We start from the raw sequence: 22,406 nt of genomic DNA, 5'->3' as shown, positions 1-22,406 counted from the left end.
TTACTCCCTCACCTCTTCCAGTTGCATTTCAATCTGTCATTCCAAAAAGCAGCTCCTCCATATATGACAATGACAGCAGCACTGGACTCAGCTGGTCATGACTCCCTTCTGGAAACACGTTACACGTACTCTCCAGGCTCCCCCTCCTCCTCCTTAGGCAACTTCCTCTGACTTCCTCTGTTGGATCTTCATCCCCTCTCTGACCTATAAATGGGCTTTTAATTGCTGGCTTTCCTGGGAGCTTAGTCCTAGGCTTCTTTTACCTCTTTTTTCTATATTCTCTACCTCGATAAATTCCCGTGGCCCCAAATACTGCGTAAGTGGCAACTTCCAAATTTTAATCTCACCCCAAGACCTAACTTCTGAAATCTAGACCCACAGAAACATTGTCACTTTGACATCTCCACTTCTAATTCAGACATGTCCAAGACAGAACTCCCTAAATGGCCAGCATGTATTCTTTATCTCAGTAAATGGTCTACCCAGGTGCTTCAGCCAGAAGCCAGGTGTCACCTTTGTCATCTTTTCACGTTCAAACACACCATCCCATCCCATCCCACATACTGTTGATTTTGTCCGAAATATATCTCACATCTGTCCATCACATCTCCCAGCTGACAGTGGAAGAAAAAATTGAGACATCTTGTGCTTAGGCTTCTATCCTGCAACATCAGGAAAATTCTACCAGATTTACAAATAGGTATGTAGTTTACAAGAGAAAGCGTAACCTGGGCTTCTAACAACCACTGTAAACACATCCCTACATTCAGTCAAAAACAACCCCATCACCTCACTAATTCTTTTGATGTCTCTCAGTCCTTTACTGCTTATTAGTTATATCAGATTTTACTATTATTTTGATATAATATTGCCAGTAGTCTTAGGTGAGAGGAAGTGATCTTTGTTTCTGAATATAAAATTACATTAAAGCATGGTGACGTGCGTTGTGGGGAAGGAACAAAGGAAAAGGTACTCTCTTACCTTGTAGGTGGTGATATGGTTTGGTGCAGCCGTATGGATTGCAGAGTGTCCCTGTAAACACTTTAAATGCATACATACATCCCCATGTCGAAAAATGAAGATAATCATTGCAGCATTGTTAATAATAACCATAGTAGCAGGAAATCTGGAAACTTGTGTGTGAGTGATACGTCCATATGTTAGATACAGCCACTAATGCAGCCAGTGAGAAGAATGAGCTAGATTTCACGTTACTTTTTAAGTGAATTATTGAGCTGCATGAATGGTATGATCCCACCACATGTATTTCCTTTGCATATTTTATATTTAACATTGCCAGAATATTCACAAAACATTCTCTAGAGCCATAGAAATTTTAACAGTGGTTACCTTTGTGGAAAAGGACTGGAGATCTCAGGTGGGATGGACTGGCTTTCACTTTTTTTTATTTGTATTGCTGGTGGATTAGGTGTATTTATTTGTTTTTAATGGAGATTGCAGGGGTTGAACCCAGGACCTCGTGCATGGTAAGCATGCACTGTACCACTAGGGCTATACCCTCCCCCCTCAGTTTTTTTTTTTTTTTAATTGAAGTATAGTTGATTTACAATATTGTCTTGGTTTCAAGTGTATAGCAAAGTGATTCCATTATATCTTTTCAGGTTATTTTTCACTATATGTTATTACAAGATGTTGAGTATAGTTCCCTGTGCTATATAGTAAATCCTTGTTGTTGGTTGTATATGTAGTAGTTTGTATCTGTTAATTCCATACTCCTAATTTATCCCTCCCCCTTCCCATTCCCCTTTGGTAACCATAAGTTTGTTTTATGTGTCTGTGAGTCTCTTTCTATTTTGTATATAGATTCATTTGCATCATTTTTTTAGAGTCCACATATAAGTGATATCATACAGTATTCGTATTTCTTTATCTCACTTACTTCACTAAGTATGATAATCTCTAGGTCCATCCATGTTGCTGCAGATGGTAATATTTCATTCTGTTTTGTGGTTGAATAGTATTCCATTGTGTATGTGCGTATACACAAACACATTCATACATATATATACACACCACATCTTAAAGCAGTCATCTGTTAATGGGCACTTGGGCTGTTTCAGTGTCTTGGTTGTATTGGGGTGTATTTATCTTTTCAAGTCAGTGTTTTCATTTTTTCCAGATATATACCCAGGAGTGGAACTGCAGGATCATATGGTAGTTCTGCTGCCGAAACACAGCCTCTGTACCCTACTTACTGAATTGAGACTCGAGGACAGAGTTTTGGATGAAGTAGAAAAGTCAGCTCTATTAGTTTGCCAGGCAGAGGAGGTTACAGTGGGCTAATGCCTCTGAGACTGTGAGTCTGCTGGGGAGAGAAAACAGGGGATTTTATAGTAAAAGTTTAAGAGTTCAAGGGGGAGAACTAGTTTACAAAGAGATCACATACATCACAATAAATTGTTGCAAAGTTGTTCTTCTTTTAACAGATGCGGTGGTCCCCTTCCCTCTGCTGGGTATGAAGTTCACCTCTGGCTTTGGGACTCTTTTGATATTCCTGTGCCTAGAAGAAAGGGTGCTTAGGAAGAGGGTCTGGGGGAAAATGCTCTAGAGAAAAGCTTGTGTAGTTGAAAGTCAGGTTGATAAATGCTTCTAGCATTTTAGGTAGGCTGAGACCTGCACCTCAAACAAGAGGATACAAGGAAACCATAAAGGGCTAAAAAAATAACTGCAGACATGTGCAGTTGGGTCAAGTTATGAATAACAAGATGCACAAAACACCCAGCTGCTGTTTCCAAGGTGTCAAGGTCAAGAGGAGGGCACTGGGGGCAAGAGGGGAGGGCACTGAGCATGATCCCTGTAGGCAGCACCACGAGGGGGCTGGGTGGACCACTTCAAGCGTCCCTTCTCTTCAGCCTAATACTGTCAGCAAGAGCAAGAGAAAAACCCTTTAAACCATAGATAGTAAAGAGTTACAAACACCATTAAAGATATCAGGTAGTTACCAGTGATGACAATAGGGTCCTGCTTGGTTACATTTCTGTTTTTAGTTTTTTAAGGAACCTCTGCACCAGTTTACATTTCCACCAACGGTGTAGGATGTTTCCCTTTTCTCCACATCCTCTCCAGCATTTATTATTTGTAGGCTTTTTGATGATAGCCTTTCTGATCGTTGTGAGGTCATTGTGGTTTTGACTTGCATTTTTCTGATAATTAGCAACGTTGAACATCTTTACATGCACCTCTTGACCACCATGTCTCTGTGTCTTCTTTGGGGAAATGTCTGTTTAGGTCTTCTGCCCAGTTTTTGATTGGGTTGTTTAGGGGTTTTTGATATTGAGTTGTATGAACTGTTTGTATATTTTGGATATTATCAGTCATATCATTAGCAAATATTTTCTCCCAGTCTGTAGGTTGTCTTTTTGTTTATGGTTTCCTTTGCTGTGCAAAAGCTTATAATTTGATTAGGTCCCATTTGTTTATTTTTGTTTTTATCTATTTTGCCTTTGATCTAAGAAAATATCTTTCACTTTTTTAATGTCTTTTTATGTGCGTGTGTCACTTTTAATAAATAGGAAAAAATTACAAAACATGGATTTTTAAATAGAGGTATTAGTGGTACATATACTGGTATATTTCTGAGTCCCAGGCCCAGAAGGAAAATCCTTCAGGATATAACTGCTTACCCTGTGACTACAAAATGCCCATTCACAGCAGAGAACTGTAAATATGTGAATCTTTGTGGACTTAATTTATTTTTCATCCCGCTGATAGTGGCAGAGGCTCTGTACATGTAGGGGTAGGGATATATGGGACATCTCTGTACCTCCCTCTCAATTTTGTTGTAAACCTAAAACGGCTCTTAAAAAGTCTTTTTAAAAATCTTATGGTGTTATATTTGAAAAAAAATAGTGGTTATCTTCACCAGTTACCTAAAGTTACAGTACTAGTAATAACAATAATAATAATAACCACCACCACCCTTTCTGAGGAACTGGAAAAGTAGTTCATCAGTCTTTTGCTCTTTTGATATAAAGTTTCTCAATGTCATTTGTCCTTACCTGGTTAAACAAATGCAGTTGTAAACTTCACTCCTGAGCTGCTGCTTGATGACACACTGAAGCCAGGACTGAATGGGGCCCTCACACGTAATTGTTCTAAGGTGTTACTTGGGGACCTGTGAATCCCACCTTTATCTTAAGTTCAAAAAATAATATGAGAATGTTGGCTTTTCTAAATTGTCTTGTTTTTATAGGACCAGGCCCCTAAATTAACACTGTTTAAACAATGCATAATAAATTTTTGCCAAAGTTCAACTGCTTCATTCTCTTAATTACTCAAACATCTGTTTAAAAAAATTAAAACACTGAAACCAGGGTCTGTTTTTTGCCTGATATTAACTTCAGTGTCAATACATAGTCAGTTCTAGGGTATTCTTTAGTTTTCTGCCTTTGCTTTTGCCCCTGATTTACCCAGCCCTCACTTGACTGGCTCAGGGTTTTGGGGTTTTTCCTTCCCCTCATGATTCTGCAGTTTATTCTGTCCACTGTTCTGTCATTAAATCACATACATCGGGGCCTCTCCTTGACTTGCAGGCAGCTGTTCTTCTCCTCCCCTCCTCAGCCCACCCTCCTTCATACCCCATAACTGAAACTAGCTATTTATAAAGAATTCCGAGATTATGGCTGCCTGCCATACTGCTTCCCAGAAAGTGTCATTTCTGCCTTGTTTTTGTAATATACAGTCCTCAGATGTCCTCTTGCAAATCCCCCGGCCCAAAACTGTGCTTTGTTTTGGCTCGTTCAACTCATGCTAAACTGCTTTATGTTGTTAAATGCTGCATAATGTGGGTTTTTTCTTTAGAGTGAAAAGGCACTTTAATTATGTCGTATTATGGAAGCATTTCAAACATTCTACTTATAGAAACAAAAGAGAATAGACATAACATCTTGGTTCAAAAAGCAGCTAAAAATTCTGAAGTGGGGTATAAATATTATATGAAAGACATTATTATATTTTAAGGTTTTTGTTTTGGAAACTAATCCTAAAATTTTGTTTTAAAGCACTTTAATCCATTTAAGATTCAGGGAAAAGAAACTAAAAGATGATACATTTTAATAAAAAAACTGTCTGATGCTAAGAATGATGTTTCCTTTTTGCCATTAGATAAGCTACCTTTCACTTTTTTGGAATGTTGGTTAAGATAAAATTTTTACTTTTCTTGTATGAGAAAAGCAAGTTCAAAAAAATTTTTAAAGCAAGTTCGAAACACTTATGTTGATACAATACTGTTTTTGCTGTAACAAGGAGTAATATTAAGCAGAATTTTCAGAATTATATGCATTTTTCTCTTTGTTGAAATGATTGTTAGCCCTAAGAGATAATTAAGACATCAACTTGGAAAAATTTAAAAATTAATTAAAATTTTTCTCTAAATGCAGCTGATACAAAAAGTAGCCTGTATCTGTTCTCACATGCCTACTATAATTGGAAAGATGATGGTTTGCAATTAGTCTCCTAAGTTTATGTTCATGCTTTATATGGACCACATAGGGATATTCCTCCTTTTAGGAATTAAGGAAGTAACTGGAAATAAGGAATAAACTTTATACACAAAAATGTCACCATAGCATTAGTTATAGTAGTTGCAAAAACTGGAAACAACCTAAGTGATTAACGGTGGGGGAATGTTTAGTAAACTATGGCATGTCCACCCAACAGAATATTTTATGTAGTCATTGAAACAAAAAGAATATTTATTATTGTATGTACAGTATCATCAAAGTTTGTAGAGTCAGAGAATCAAAAACTATGCTTAGCTAAGAAACAGAAAATACACCAGTATTTCAAAGATAAAGACATTCTTTGAAAATGTTCAAATGTGAGCGATTGTAACATGAATTCTATTTCAATTCATTTATTACTGTGTTCTTTGTTTTCTGAAAGGATGTAGCTATTCACTCAGTGAGTATTTTGAACTGTTTTTTCTCCCTCCAGAATTCTATGGATTTACATGTTTTCTTTTCCTGCATGAAATTATTTACAAAATGGCCATGGGGTTACTGAAGTTTAGTTATTTTCCTGATAGGATGGAAGCTGTGATGTCAGCCCAGTAGCACAGTTCATCAGCTCAGTGAGGCACAGGGGAAGCGGGGAGGTAGTAAGTGCTGTCGGGGTCAGTTTTCAGACGCAAGGCCATTGCCTGAGATTGGCTTCTTAGGCAGTTGTACCATCACACCATCCATCGCCTCCACAGGAAAGCAGTGCTGGACCAGCATCTGGTCTTCAATTTGTGGCTACAGAAATGCAGTCTCTTGAATACAGGCAGAGTCTGTCAGGTTTTCAGAGATCAGCCAGCCTACTGATTTATCCATTGGTCTTAAGAACTGTTAACTGTGCAACAGGCCCAGTAGCATTCCGTACTCGGGGCCTTCCCTCTCTCTATGCAGACGTGAGTGTGGCGGCTGCAAGGGGACGGAAGATGTTCTCCAAGCTTAACTTGATAAAGTATCTCAGGATGCTCATGTGCCCACGACCGTGAACACCTCTCCGATCATTGAGGGTTGGGTCCTCTCTCCTCTCTTTTCAGGGTCTCTGCCCCCTTCACAGTCTGGATAAGCACTGCCAAATTCTGCCCAGCTCTTAATTTTCTAGTGTTGCAGGACAGTTAAGCTGTCTACGTCATTAAACCTTGTTCTTCCTGGCCTGGATGTCCACCTTTCAGATGCAGATATTGCTTTTCATTTATTGTGTTAAATTTTCACTCATTTGATGAATGGGAATTAGTAAAAGGAAGTTTGATATTGTCCAAAATTCTGAGCCTGTACCTGTTTGGTTGGTACTTTTTATAACTGTTAGTTGTTCTCAGTCTTTTAAGAGCCTCCATCAAGTTGTGAGTGACTGGCTCCACTTGACATGAACGATTACTGTAATTGTGTCTTAACACTGACCCAGAGTGGCAGTGTACCCAAGTCTCTCGACAGGGTGTTGTGCCTTGTACTCAACATAAGGTGCTCAGTGCCGCCCCACCTGTTGGTACAGGTGAAAACTACATCAGGCTGGGTAATCTGCAGTCTTAACAACATGACTAGTCATTTGCCTCCTTGTTCATTCATGTTCTTCTTCATATCTTTGCTTAAAAACAGACCTTCCGTTCACAGTGGCCACTGCTCTTTCCCATGTATCCCTCGCACGCAGCCTGTGTCACTAACAGACACCTAAGAGATGGGAACTTAATAACCGAACATGCCTGGAGAAGGCTGCCTGCCACACCTGCTTGGAGTAATATTTGTAGGCTGAGGATATTGCTTCTTGGGGAAATTAGTAGGCCGTGATGAGAGCACTGATTGGGAAGGTTATTCTCCTACCTCCGAGCAGTGTAACAAGTAGGATTGATTTTTGCCATGAAAAAAAAAAAAAAAACTGGATGGAAAACAGTGGTTTTGTTTTATTTTAATAATTGGTGATTGGTGACATGGGTTCATTTTGCGTGTTACCCTCGTGGTAACAGTTACCTTCCCACAACAACATGAAGATGTAATTTCTAGTGAAAGGCATTGCAGCTGACAGGGCCGCTACCAAGGTTCCCAAGGGCAGCTGACCAGCGTACAGTCAGGAGATGCTGCAGGACTAACGAGCTGTTGCCATCAAGTTGTTGCGAATGTTAACTATCATTCCAAGATGCCATTCGCCTAAAATATGTATGTGTTTGATACATTTGTCTCATTACTATGGTGCTTTGTTTGTTTGTTTGTTTTAAACCAAAGAAGGGGGTAGTTGATGTTTTCATTACCCTTTTTATTTTACTCCTTTCTTTGAAGACTCCCTTGGGAGAAAGGAAGGATGCTGCTGCTAGAGATTCTCCAACAGACATGGACCGCCGTGCTCCGGATGTGTCAGCCTTTGAACTAGAGATGGTTCTGACTCTTTTCTCCTCTCAGTATTCCTTTCCTTGGGATTCTGCCTCTTAAACATGACCGCCTTAATTTCAGACAGGCGTTAACTTCAGCTTTCATAGCAGAATGTCGGAGTTTGCAGGCATTTGGGTGCTGTCAGATCCACAGGTCATCTCTTTGGTTATTTTTGTTCCTATAATTACAGTGGGAACATCCTATTCTCGATAAACTAAGTTATCAGGGAAAAGATCTTTGTGTTAGAGCATAATTGATTCAGAGACTCACAAAACATTTTAATGTGAGAAACGTGCATATATTTTTTTGACTCATTAAATTCTTCTTTTGCTTTGTATAATAGAATCTTATGTTAGTTGCTTCAGTTCTAAATGGGATGTCAGTAAAGCGTTGTGATCCTATGGCCTCCAAAAGAATCAGGAAAAAGATTTTTTTCAGTATTTAATAAAGGATGACATTCACATCTAGCAATGAATACAAAAATGTATTTAAAAGCCATTTTACAGTCAAGACTCTTTTTGAAGTATATCTAAGATGGTGCTCTGCTCTGCGGTCAGCACAAGAGCAAGCTAAAAGCCGAGGCTACGAGGGCCCTGCGTCTTCAGGCCTCGGGGTGGATTGCAAGTAGGAGCCATTATGTGCACTGCATTTGAGCCTGGGTGAGAGACTGGTCCAAGCCAGCCTCTTGTTCCAGCCATCACCCCCGTGCTAAAAACTTGTCTTCATTCCCTGTAATTTAAGAAATACACATAGGTTTTTGGGGGGTTTTTTGCATATTGACAGCCCTTAAGTGGACCCTTAATAATCCTAACATTGGTTTTCATCCATGATTTGAAACAAAAATTAAAAATGGAAACTTAAAATTGAATGTAAGGTAAACCAAGGAAAATATTCTTCAAAGTTACTTCATATATTACTCTTTTTTTGAGATTGATTCATTTTCCAGACAAAAACATAGAGATGCTATGAAAAGAATCTGCTTCAGAAATCTAGGGGGAAAATATTTTTTATTAAATTTGGCAAACTTAATTTCCACATTTTGTGATGTATACCTTGTTTTCTACAAGTTATAATGATTTATTTACTCTTTTAAATGATTAGGTATCGATTGATTGGCTTTCTTAGAACTTACAGAATGAGATAGTTTTATGTTTGTACAACGATTATTAAGCTTTAAGGTCTTATTTCAGAAATTTTCCTTTGGGTCATTAATAATATCTCATAGGTCTAATTTTTTAATGAAGTTTACCTTCATTAGAGCAATTTAAAGTTTCTTCCAGATGTAATAAGTTCCTCCAAATATGTCAGTCTCTCCTTAAAATACATTTTTGCTATTTACTTGTTTTTTTTTAGGTAAGGAATATCAAGGAATTTCACATTTCTGTTTCTACAAATAACACAATGTATAAGCCAACTATGTTTGTTTATTTGCTGAGTATTACGTGATTGTATTTAAACAATAAATTCTTAGCTTTTATCATCAAATTAAGATTATTAACTGACTAAACAAAAAATGAGCTGAGAGAAGTTCAGCGTTCACCAAACAGGCAGAAATAACAAGCTGATTTTTTTTTTTACTAGTTGAATGGTGCCAGGTAGTATCCTTATTCAGTAGTGAAATAGAAGATATTTAATAAAGCTTAATTGTATCTCCTCTGGAACTTTGTAAGTTGGATCCTCCAGTTGCCTGCAAACTCCAATGGTAATTATTTCCTTTTCACAGTGCTCCAGCTGAGGCTGCAGCAAAGGAGGACGAGAGAACAGCTAGTGGACCAGGGCATCATGCCACGTAAGACTCAAGTGTCATTGTCATTTCTGATGTGAATGGGCATGTCTAAGGAGAAGCTGTATGACACTCTGCTTTCCCTTGTATCCATTTAATCCGTATACAATTATTCAATGAGTTTATAAGGAAAAACCAGGCATCAGCACTGCCAACCTAATGGAATCATTTAAAATACATTTTGGAAACCAGATGCATTTTAAAAGATGGACTTGAATTTTAATTATCAAAGAGCACCTTTAGAACTCTGCAGTAGACTGACATCAGTTCTTACTCTAACATTAGTTTTAATTTTAAAATAACTGAAATAATCACTCTAGATAATGAATTCAGTGGTACTTAGACTTGCAAGGCAACATGATAAATTAATTCAAAACCTGGTTCCACTTTAGTTTATTTAATTCAAATTAATTATCTTTGATGCTCTATACAGTTTATATAATTAAGTGTATCTCAATTATAGTACTAATAAACATTTTATTTATAATTAATAAAACCTTTCTTGCCCAAGTATGGATATTGTCTCAAGTAGCGTTAGTCTTCATTCCTTCATTTTTGAGGGTTAATTTTAGGATATTTGTCCAAGTACCTTCTTTATTTTTAATCACCAAGTTTGGAGGTGATTTTATATTTTACAGAACTAGAGTGGTTGTTTTATGTAGGCTGTTAGGATATTTACATGGATTTTTGTCTAAAAATTGATGTCTCCAAGAAGTAATGTATTTGGCTTTAAAAAACTAGAAAGAAATTATAGAATGCATTTATGCTCCCCAGTCTTCAGAATCATTGCTATTGCCTTTTTTTTTTTTTTTTTTTTTTTTTTTTTTGTGATAAGAAACTTTTTCTCTGCAGCAGATTTTTTTTTAACCAGTGAAACTTTTTTTTCTGGACTAATATTCAGTATCTAAGTATTTTAAATCTATCACTGTGATAAAACCAGCTCTCAGAAGCTGGTTTGATAATCCACCAGATTTCTCCACCACTGCATTCCTGATATGAACCAATCAAACAGGATCAAACTATGATGTTTAAAACACCTCTGCTAAACCAGCTGTTGTCTGCTTTTAGGACTAGCTGGTCCCTAGCTAAACCTGTTTGGGCTGGGCTTCTGTGAGTCTTTGTAATGCTTTAAGTACCAGAGCTGAAAAGAATGTTACCAAGAGCTGATTGGTCAAGTTGGAGAGGTGACAGCCCAAGTAAGCCTAGTCCGGTATCCCATCCACATCATCTGACTGCCCACTGTTACAAATGCAGTGTAATCAGACAGTGGTGGACATACAAAAGATTTTGCAGAGATAATTGATAGAAATATTATAGTAGGTGATGTTTTAGTAAACAATGCCTACCCTCTCTCTGGGATTCTGGGATACTTAATATACCAGCAGTTAACATATTAAAGAATAACTATGTCTTTAGAGTGAATTACATTGTGGTATGGTAGAAAGAGTATGTACCTTCCAAATTCAAAATTCTAGATTTAAACCCCACTTTGACCACCATCTAGCTATATGACTTCAAGAATTCATTTAACCTCTTTGAGCCTTTCACCTACACTGAGAGTAGTACCTACCTTCCAAGGCTTTTGTGATGGTCAACAGCAATGTAACTGTGATTGACCACAGAGCTCAGAGCTAAGTAAGCCCATCGTGGGCTCTCAGTAAATGGTGACTCCTATTTGGTAGACATGGAGTACAGAGGTTCCTCATAGTCAGGCTAGATCACTCCAAGGTTAAATGTCCTGAGGACATGTGGGCTTTTTCCAGTAGCTTTGATGGCCATTAAGAGCAAAGACCTATTAAACCTTCAGACCATTTCCTTGGTAGTGGTAATTTGCCCCAACTCTGGGCTGGAACTAATCTGACCTGATATTTGCATTGTCGTTATGTATTCGACTCTATTTTAAATATTCACTTGTTTTATTTGTGAAATACATAATTTCCATTCTGAAACATTTAAGGTTTCGATTTTGCAGCTCTCCTAAGGGAACCAGTAAACAAATAGGACTGTAGAAGCACGCTAGTAAGATTAAGAGGAAATATCAACAAGATATACTGTAACATTTGACTGAAGTATTAACTCTCCTATTTATATCAGGGAAATGATTTCTTTTCCTCTCACAGCTTTGAAGAGCCCAGCGGCATTCCATGAGCAGATAAAAAGCTTGGAACGAGCCAGAGTAAGAAATTTCAGTTTAAAATGCTCTGCTTCTTTATTTTATATTAAAGTACCTGTGGACAAGTAACTGTCTTATTCCTAAATATGTCAATAGAGAAAATGTAGTGTATTTTAGGGACCCATGGTATTTAGAGTAATATATTCTGGGGTGGTTCTATCTTGGAGGTTTGTAGAAAATACTTGACATTCAAATTTTGTTCTTTTAAAACTAGTAACTAGTTTTGTACATAAAGGACAAATCACACTTCTTTACTCTTTTTTTTTTTTTTTTTACACTTAATTTTGGGGCATAACAGTTTTTAGAATAATACTGGAGTAATTTGTTACCCCTGCAGATGGGTAGCCCAAATGATGAAATGACACCTGATCCTTCCTTAGGGGATTTCCCTGCTGGGTCTTTGTCAGCAGTGCATTTGACCAAGGGTAGGAGAATTTGGCTAAATAAGGAATATTGCTGTATTCAGCTCTGTTTTATTCTTTGAGATGATTCCATCATAGTTGCACATCAAATTGATGTTTATTATTTTCCTTTATAAGTGCCATTATTTGTTCTTTTTGTTTTAGGGGAAACTTCTGTCATGCAGTATGAAAATAAGCATGTTCTAAAACTTCCTTGAGAATTTTCCCAGAATGCAATAATGATCTCTTACAGTCTTGTAAAATATAAAACCCATTTTAAAGCCCTATAGTTTACAATTGAATACAGTTCTGAATAAGAAAATATGATTAAGGAATATGAACTTTTCAAAGAAAATACATTAGGATTTTGAGGAAATGTGTTATCTAGATGGATTTTTACTTGACCTGAAGTGTAGATTTTATTGATTTTGAATATTTAAATGATCAGAGTCCTCTGTTCAAAAATCATCTTCAAAATTATGAGCCTTTGCCTTTTCCAAGTTTTAAAATAAAAATCTATAAAGTGCTTACTTTATACCAGCATATACTTCAAATCCCTGTACAATTTTAAAGGCTGCAGTTTAAATCATGTTTTGGATAATAGTCTAAGTACTAATTTCTACTCTGCCTTTCAAGATCATGACCAAAGGGGTATATAATTTATTTCAATGGAATACCTTGAGAAAAAAATGTAAAACCACAATAAATCATAAACAATTTATGGTAAGACTTTTACTCTCTCTTTTTTAAGACCGAAAACTTTTTGAAGCACAAGATTCGGAGCCGACCAGATCGTTCTGAACTTGTCAGGATGCACATTTTAGAAGGTAAAAGTTCTGTTTCTGCTTATTTTGCTGCATTTTCTCAAGAAAAGACGTGAGAATTCCACCATTTCTGTTTATTCCCATTTTAATAACTTTTTACCCCACAGGCAGACATCCTCCAAATTGGATAGCAACATGAAGACCCAAAGCTAAAATACTATGTTAGACATATGGGGAAGGTTTGATTCTCCAAATAACCAGTTGATGGACTGACCCTTCCCCTCCAGCTGGGGGTGCTATAGGTGTCTCTACCATACTCTGTTCTGGAAAAACATTTTCAGTCCAAAGGATTTCTTCATCAGTGAGGGACATGTGCCCACTCATTAGTCATAAAGGGTATGAGAGCCACAAGTCTAATCTTGGAGATTTTCAGCTTCTTGGACCCTGTTACTGTCTACCTGGGGCAATGCCCATACCTAGCATTTTCTCTTTGTTGCTACTTACCCACAACAAGCCAGCTCAATCTGACCATTATCATAAACAAGCTCCCCTCAGCCTGCCACATTTTCTGGACGACCTAGCCTCATCTCATCTCTTATGAAGCTGTGAAGGACAGCTCCATTCCATCTTGGGTGAGACATGTGGCTCAGGCCATGATTTTTTTCTCTCTAAAGACACAGCATTCTTGAAAGCTGATGTCTCCACCATAAATTCCCAAGTTACATGTTCTTTCATTATTTTGCTTCACTAATTTATTGAAAAAGAGTGGGAACTTGACCTTCTGATAGTCTTGAGAATGTTAAACCTTGAGAAGATACAGAAAGACTCTGAAAACTTCTCAAACATTTAGAGACAATTAGTAGGCAGGAGGAAGATTAGATTTGTTTTCTCTGGCCTAATAATAGAGTTAGTATTAGAATTAGGTTGATATTACAATTAGATTATAGCTCAACATAGGGAATAATATCCTAAAGCTCAGTCAGATATACCCAAAAATAAAATCTTCAAAGAGTTATATGGTTGCCATCATTAGAGGCGTTTGTCCATTGGCTGGCAAGCTAGACACCAGAGACTCAAATAAGCCAGATAGAAGCCCCCTCTTCATGGAGCTTACATTCTAGTGGCAGAGACAGATAATAAACAGGCAAAACAAATAAATTACAGAATATGAGAAATGCTCAGTAGGGAATAAACACAAGGCTAACACATAAGGATGTTGTAAAGAAGTTCTAAGTATCAAGTTGGTCTCTGTGACCCCAAGTAGGGTCTCTTCTAATCTAAGTAATCCATGATTATGTGACTGTCTTCATATCTGGAGTGGAAGGTGAGAGGTATGTGCCTTTCTGTGCTGTGGGTTGTGTTCTCAGAAGTCTCCTGGACTAAAAAAGCTTTTCCAGAACTCCAGTGGTGGGGTAGGAGAAGCTACCAACTGTCAGGAATAAGTGAATCTTCAAAGAAGCAAGTTTGCTGGTAAGTAACTGGGTGAATGGCTCCTTCTGGGCCTGAAAATATTTTGACCTTTAAGGGACATTTTTGTAGGAAGAATGCTGTCTGTTTCAACTTGCCTTCTAACTGTAACAGGCTTTATTAATATAATTAAAACCAAGGCAAATACATTTAACTATCAAAAGGAGTCTTGTTTGCTTTTTCCAAAAGAAGACTATCCAACATTTAAAAACCGAACTATGTATATGAGTGAACCATAAGTGATGTTTTTAGGACATCTATTCTGAAGTTGAGATTTTTAAAGTCAGAAGGAATGTGTCATCTGTAATTTAAAAAAATACCTTAAAACCACCCCCAACTTATTTTAACATTATCCCAGTTTTGATTGAATTGGATGTTTGGCAGGCAAAAGTCTAAATTATTTCCTGAAGTTCAGCAGCTGAAATCCAGCCTCAGCCTCACAGAGATAAAGGGGCAATAAGACTAGGAACAGAAGCATACCAAAATGCCAGCCTCTAATTATTTACTTTTGGAATATTTTCTTCCCAGACATACTCCTGCTACCACTTAGATAATGTCAATACAAGAGAGGGAAAAACAAGACTATCCCTACTTGGATCTTAACAAAAGCATTTAAACATCAAACTGAGAGAGACTTGCATGATCTAATTCTCCCCACCTTTCTGTGTGGTTAGAAGTGTTCTATCCAACAAGATTGGGGCCATAGTTGTTTATACAGGAAAATTATAAAAATGAGGTGGACATACCTATTATTTTAACTTAGAGAAATGTGCATTTATTTGCCAGTATCCCCACTTAGGGGTAGGACCTTCATGTGTGTGAAGGCTTTAATGAATGGACTTCACATCTTTCTTGTGTCAAGTATAGCCATGTACATCATCTCCATTCATGGTGGAACAAAACTTAAAGACAGTTGAAAAGCAATCTAAGTTTAAAGATCCTAGATTTTACAGTTTTTTCCCAGATCTTTTCAGATATTAATTGCCCTAGGCTCACCTGTATCAAGTCACCCCAAAGAATTTAACTCGGGTTTCCAAGAGATAATCATTTTATTTTTGAAGTTTATGATTTTCCCGTAACTTTTAGTTAATTTATGTGTTGACGACAGCAATCACAATAGTTATGAACTACTTCGCGGACAATCAAGATTGGCTTTTGGTAAGCACATAGCTCAGCTGGTGGAAAAAGAAGTACTCAGCTGTGCTGGAGGGCAGTTTATCGGCCGTGGGGTCTTAGTGCTCTTTGGGCCTCAGCCAGGACATCTAACCCACAGAATGAAGAACATCAGATAATCCTGAGGTTACTCAGCGGAATTTCATAAAAAGACCTTCTATTGAACGATTTAAGGGGCAGGCAACGTTCAGCTCAACATTGGACTAATAACTTCATCATTATCTTTAATCAGTTGTAGTCATTATTTGGAACAACATAATAAAATATTAATGAGAATTACCAGAAACACAAATATTTGACAGAATTATGCAAATGAATGAGTTACGATATTTAAAGTAGTTTCACAGCTGTTATACACCTTTATGCATTTGTGAGTAGGTGAGTTCATGCTTCTGTTTGACCATTAATTACTGTGTAATTGGATGTTCCGAGATTGCTATGTGTTCAGAAATAAACTCAAATCCTTAATTACGCTGAAGGCCTCTGAGACAGGCGGGATCAGTCTAAGATTACGATTTGTGGCTCTTCCCACCAGCTCGTGCAGGGAAGCTTATATCCTGAGGTAGTGTCTCACCTTCTAGGAACTGACTTTCCAATGAAGCCAGATCTAAAACTGTAAACTTCTTGAGCCATGGACCACATCTCTCGTGTGCATATTCTGTATCCCCAATACCTAATAAATGTAAATTTGACCCTCCTACCATAAATGAGCAACAGCAGTACCCCATTTTTGGCTTGAGTTCATGTCAATTTGATTCCTAGGGCATCCATATTGTGTAGACAATATAACGGTGTCCAGTGCTAAAGATGTAAATTGTATACGGGAGCGTTCTTAGTCATTTTCTCTCCATAAATATGTTTAAACCAGTTTAAGTTAAATTAGTTGGCCTGGAATAACATTATGGAATAGAGATAGTAATTCAAGTAATGGTTAAAACTATGTTTCCTCTTTTAGAAACATTTGCAGAGCCATCCCTGCAGGCTACTCAGATGAAGTTGAAAAGAGCTCGACTAGCTGATGATCTGAATGAAAAGATTGCTCAAAGACCTGGTCCTATGGAGCTGGTAGAGAAAAACATCCTTCCTGTAGACTCCAGTGTTAAGGAAGCAATTATAGGCAAGACTGAACATTTACTATTTTCTGGGAGAGAAAGAAAACTTGGAAGTTTTAGATAAAACAAATTTAATTTAAAAAGCCAGCACCAATCATGAGTATTGTTTTTTGGGTGAATTAGAAATTGATCAATATTTGCACTGATTCTCATTATTGTTGTTACTCTATCATGTATTACAAGACCAGCAGCTCTTACCAGTAAACTTACTGTATTATAATGTTTACAATATTATAAATTTGTTTTGTTTAAGATTTTTACAGACTTCATTACTTTAGTTCAGTTTACTTCTAGAAAAGATAAATAGTTTATTCAGTGTTAGTTCAGCAAGGTGAACAGCAGGTGCACGTAGATGTGTTCACTGACTGTACTTTATTAAAAAAATATATATATATGGGAAAAAATATATATATGGGGGGAAAAATATATATATATATATGTATATGGGGAAAAAAAAAGAATGGTAGAATCTAGCCGTTTTATCCCAGTCTTATCATACTTAGCTACTAACGCTTTCCCTTTTTTCTGGCATAAGCTTTAGAATAAAAAAATTTTTTTTCCCCAGAATAATGCCAGTTATTCAGCAAGCAATCTTGAAGTTAATATCCTACTTTAAAAACTATTATAGTTTCCATTACTCATGGGGACTTCATATTTTGCATTAGTATGAGATTAAATCTTAGGCAATCTGTAGTCAGTAATTCAAAGTAGTATAATCAACTCTTCATTCAGTCCCAAAGACATGGGCCCCGTAAGGTAAGCTGTCAGTACCGCTGGGCTGCCCCATGACGTGGGACTTACCAACAGGTACCCAGTCATAGCCCCAATTTCTCCACTGCCTCATAATGGTTTTTAGCAGTTGGATTCCAAATCAGGATCCAGACAAGGTCCACACATTGCCTGTGGCTGATACATCTAATCTAATACATCTTAATCTCCTGGGTGGGTCTTCCTCCTCCTTTCTTTTCTTACTTTTTATTTGCTGATGAACGGGTTTGTTGTATCCCCTAGCATTTCCACATTCTGGATTTTTCTGAATGCATTTGCATCCCCAGGTGTCATTAAATACTTTCTTGTCTCTTTTGCTTCCTGTAACTAGTAGTTGGATCCAAAGGCTTGATCTCGTTCAGGTTGGGTTTTTTCCCTCCAAGTATTCATCACAGGTAGTTGTGTGTTCTTTTATAGGGAAGTACGTTATGTTCAGTTTTTAGCTTCTTAAGTCTTTATAATAAACAGTATTTCCTTTTTCATTCTACCCTTGGTATTCCAAAGCCAAGAGAAGTTAAGAATCATTTCTTTCTTTAGGTGTTGGGAAGGAGGACTATCCCCAAACTCAGGGCGATTTCTCATTTGATGAAGACAGCAGTGATGCTTTGTCTCCAGACCAGCCAGCCAGCCAGGAGTCACAGGGGTCAGCCGCCTCCCCAAGTGAGCCAAAAGTCAGTGAATCGCCATCTCCTGTGACTGCAAACACTCCAGCCCAGGTACCACCTTTCTTGTGTTTACCCCTAAACAGAAAAGGCCTTTTGTTTTTGTTTAGTATATCAAGGAAATTTGTTTTCACCAAAAGTCTGAAAGTATAGAAAAATACAGATTTTCACCTGTAATCCAACCACTGTTAACATTTTCAATAGATAATTACACTTTATTTCTATTCTATGTACACTGCCCTCAGGAAAGTAATTCGGCTTGCCACAGTCACTATATCTTTACCACAGACAGGTAATATCATTACTCTAAACCTTGCACACTGTTTAGATCTTTTAAAGTTTTGATTGGCCCTTTGATTTTGGTTAGATTGAATTCATTTGTTCAACAAATATTTACAGAGCACCTACTCTATGTCAGATTATATAGGGAACCATATAAGGAATCGATTGCATGCAAAAGAATCTAATATTTTTTGATAATAGCATTGGAAATGCACATTTCTTTATTTTCAATGGTGTTCATATTTATTTTGGTTTTATAAGAACTCTTATGTTGCTTATAATTTGTTGTTTTTTTAATCTCTCCTTATGGTGTTTTTGCCTTACTGAAATTTTTGTAGTATTTAGTAAAGTTAAAACTACTGAACTACTTGATGGGAGTGGTGAAATTAAACAGGAAATGTTCTTGTTAAAGCCAAGCATCCTAGAATTGTTGAACTGGTAATGAGTTTAGCAATTATCTGCCTTTACTCTTGCACCAGGGGAGGCCTGAGTTCAGAGAGAGATGGAAGTTTGGGGATTTAAAATGTTTGCGTTTTTCCTTGCGGCATTTCTGCTGGTTCGTGCGTATCTACTTGTTAGGGCCTATGTCTTTTACGTTACGTTCTTCATTGCACTTAACACTGTGACGTGAAGTGTGTGTGTGTCTTCAGCATCTGGCACAGGGCCTGGTACAGAAAGAGTGCTCAAAAAACGTTAAATTGAACTCAGCACCATGAGTGCTTACTGATGCCCACCCGGCTTGCAGAAGGAGTGTTAGTGTTCCTCCATTTGAGAGTAGAGCTTCTCCCGCTTGCGTCATCAAAGGTGGTGTGGATGGCTACAGTTCATATTCTGCTGTCAGAGTTTACAGAGCAAGTGTGACTGGCCCCTCAGCTTTGCTGGAACCTGGGCTGGAAGAAGGATCAGGATCGGTGACCACACCATGGTCTCAGGTCTAAACAGTCAGAAAAGGGAAAAACGGAGACTAGCCCCTGCCCTACTGTCCTCACATATTTACTGCACCCTGGTTTTGAGCTTTAAAAGTAGGGATAAAAGAGTGTCAAATATGCAAGTAAATACCATTAAAAAACAGTTGTACATATCCATTTGGGTCGTTTGTTCTGCTTCTGTCTAGAAGGCTCAAGACATCAGACAGCTATTAGCATGGCCTTATCTTTTAGTAATACAGAATTTTTGTCACTGCAGCCATCTACCTGGTAACAGCTTCAGGACAGTCCCACCTGTGTAACAGATACCATTCTCGTCTTCCCTGCATTGCTTGTTCAATTAGGTCTTTTACTTTGATCTTGAAACTTGGTTTCCAGCTAAGTCAGTAAGTGAGAAACAACCCAGAGGCAGCGCCACCCACTGAGCTGACATTCCAGGATTCCTTAAAGGAAAAAAGGAATAGCAGTGTTTCTGAAAGATATATAAATGGGGCCACACTAAGCCTCAGGTCATTCATGAACTTAAACATTAGTTTTATAACACTCTTTAGTGTTGCTACAGTGCCAATTCTGCCTGCTACGTGCAGACCATCAATAGTCTGCTTTTTATCTGTCAACTAGCACCTATGGGAAAAGACCCGCTTTAGAGAGTGGTACACGCCCTCCTTATACATTCAAATAAAAGAACCTAGAATAAAGGCCAGCTTACAGCAGTTTACCTGTTAACGTAATTTCTGTACCATATGCCTTGAAACCTTCTTAAATTGTGTGTCCTTTATAATTCTCTTTTATTAAGTGTTTTAGTATTTTTAAGTAAGGAATCTGACAAAGATTCTTACTACTGTATTTTTATTCATGCGGTTAAAGACGCATGTTCACGTTAGCTGTGCTGTGTTGATGTTAAAGAAGAATAATCCTTAAGTAGGATTGTAAGTATGTTGTAGGCTTTTGTTTTGGTTTGGTTTTTTTAATTAACTACAGAAACAAACTTTATGATGCTTGTAAAGTGTTTGGGATTTTTATGTCATCTAAAAGTGGTAATTAGGTTTTGTTTTGGCAAATTTTGTACTTTAATTATTTTCACTGTGTATGTAGTGTTTGTTTATAGCATTTGTCCAAGCATCTCACTTGATAGAGAGAGAGAGAGAGAGAGAGAGAGAGAGATTGATTGGTTGGTTGATTGATTGATCTCCCTAAATATAATTACTTTGACATTTGTAGTTTAAGGGGAAAGTACCTGAAAACATTGCTTCTCATCAGACGTCAAGTTTCCAGAGGGCAGGGATGTCCCCTCATTTTGAAAGAACATAAACATTTTGTGTGTTGGGTGTTCTTTGAGAATATTAGTTTTTAATCTTTGAAATGGAAACTCAGTGTAAGAGTTTGATGGTGCAGTTAGTTATTATGGACCAGTTGTCTTCAAACTGCCTGTAGTAAAGGACTAATATGTTTGTTTTTTATATAGTTTGTTTAATTTCCAATGCATTATGGACTAATCCTCTTGTAAAATACAGTAAAAGTAGTAGAGTGACATCAAATTTCCTAAGACTTCCTGTCCTTGTCATGGGCAGGTATCAAAGGTCCGCAGACCACCCTTCGAGTGGCTCTGACATAGATTTCACTTCTCTTGTTGTTTACCTGAACCAGATTTTTTCATATGGTGATTAATCATCATTGTATGCTACACATTTAATCCTATGGCTTAAATACATTTTTCTCATTTTCTGGTTCAATTTTTTTCACACTTGGCGTTATATAAAGTTCAAGGCCAGTTCAGGGAATTTCTTTCAGATTCTTTAAAAGTTATATTTACAGATAATTAGTTGGGAGAAAATTAGTATCAAGCTGTCTATATACCTTTTTATTCCAAAATGTCTAATGACATATAGTCTTCTTAATTATTTTTCAGAACACACAGATAGATACCAGAGGATTAAGTCTTACAGGAAAATATTCAAATAAAAGACACATGTCCTACCCCCAGAAAGCCAATTTTAAACACATAATATCTAGCAAAGAATAGATTTTTCAGACACTTCTCTTAAGAATCACAGTGTTAACATGCTAATGACCTCACAATGTGAACAATATAATACACCACTATGTCCTTCCTTCAAAATGTAGCCTGTTTGAAATACGTATTTCTGTGTGGTCTGTAAGAGACTAAAACTGCTTTTCCTTGTACTTTTGTCTTTTTAATTCTGATCAAAGTACAGCTGGTAAGGAATGTGCCAAAATATTAATGAAACACACATCACATATTGGAGCTCAATTTATTTTATGCTGAAGCAACTCTTGAACAACGGAAAGCTGTAGAAAATTAAGAACAGCAGGCAGATGCGGATACCAGGATCTGTTACACCAGTCCTTCTAATTGGAAGACTTTTTTTCTCTAAGTGATTTAAGTCAATAAGTTAATAATTTATTATAAACACCCAGATGTTTAACTGTAAGTATGATATGACAGATCTGTTAATTTTCAAATTTCAAATTCAAAATAGTACTGAAAGGAACCTTGTTGATCACTTACTCCACGTATTTTTAGGAAGACAAGCTTAGGAGAGTTTGGTAAACTTTTTTTCCCATTCTTTCAAGTAACTTTCAGGTAGATGACCTTTTGCCTAACATAGAAACTTCAGATTTAAGCTAACAAAGAGAATGAGCAAGATCTAATAAGTAAGCCATGTACACATATACTAAATAATCAAAATTAGTCTAACTTTTATTACAAATACTTATCAATAAAGGTCTGAATAGGACATCAAAAATATTGACTATAATTTCTATTACCCCTTCAATTATGCTTTGTATAACATACATCAAGAGGACTCTGCCAGTATTAATAGATTTTGAGTTGGTTTCCAACATTAAGTGTGAAGTTTCACCAAAAGTAACAGATTCATTAGTGATTGGAGTATGTTGGTGATACTCTGACTAATCACCCTTCTGCTGTGTGCCATCATTTTGGTTGTAGTATTGGTTATATTTGAGCTATTAAAAATTAGAAATACTAAATAAATAGACTCA

At 37.0% G+C, this 22,406-nt stretch overlaps 1 protein-coding gene across 1 annotated transcript in view; it reads left to right on the top strand.

Moving 5' to 3' along the window:
• The window catches only part of MRTFB (myocardin related transcription factor B), a 181,705-nt gene that overhangs the window by 124,033 nt on the left and 35,266 nt on the right, over window positions 1–22,406 (top strand). Inside the window, 5 exon segments of the mRNA XM_032460764.1 lie at window positions 9,592–9,657; window positions 11,772–11,827; window positions 12,977–13,052; window positions 16,585–16,746; window positions 18,047–18,225. Coding sequence (XP_032316655.1) covers window positions 9,592–9,657; window positions 11,772–11,827; window positions 12,977–13,052; window positions 16,585–16,746; window positions 18,047–18,225 — 539 coding nt within the window.

This window comes from Camelus ferus, chromosome 18 (genome assembly GCF_009834535.1).
Source record: "Camelus ferus isolate YT-003-E chromosome 18, BCGSAC_Cfer_1.0, whole genome shotgun sequence".
In the NCBI taxonomy this organism is placed as follows: domain Eukaryota; kingdom Metazoa; phylum Chordata; class Mammalia; order Artiodactyla; family Camelidae; genus Camelus; species Camelus ferus.
The sequence above is the reverse complement of the archived record's forward strand: the minus strand, read 5'-3'. Positions and strand labels throughout refer to the sequence as shown.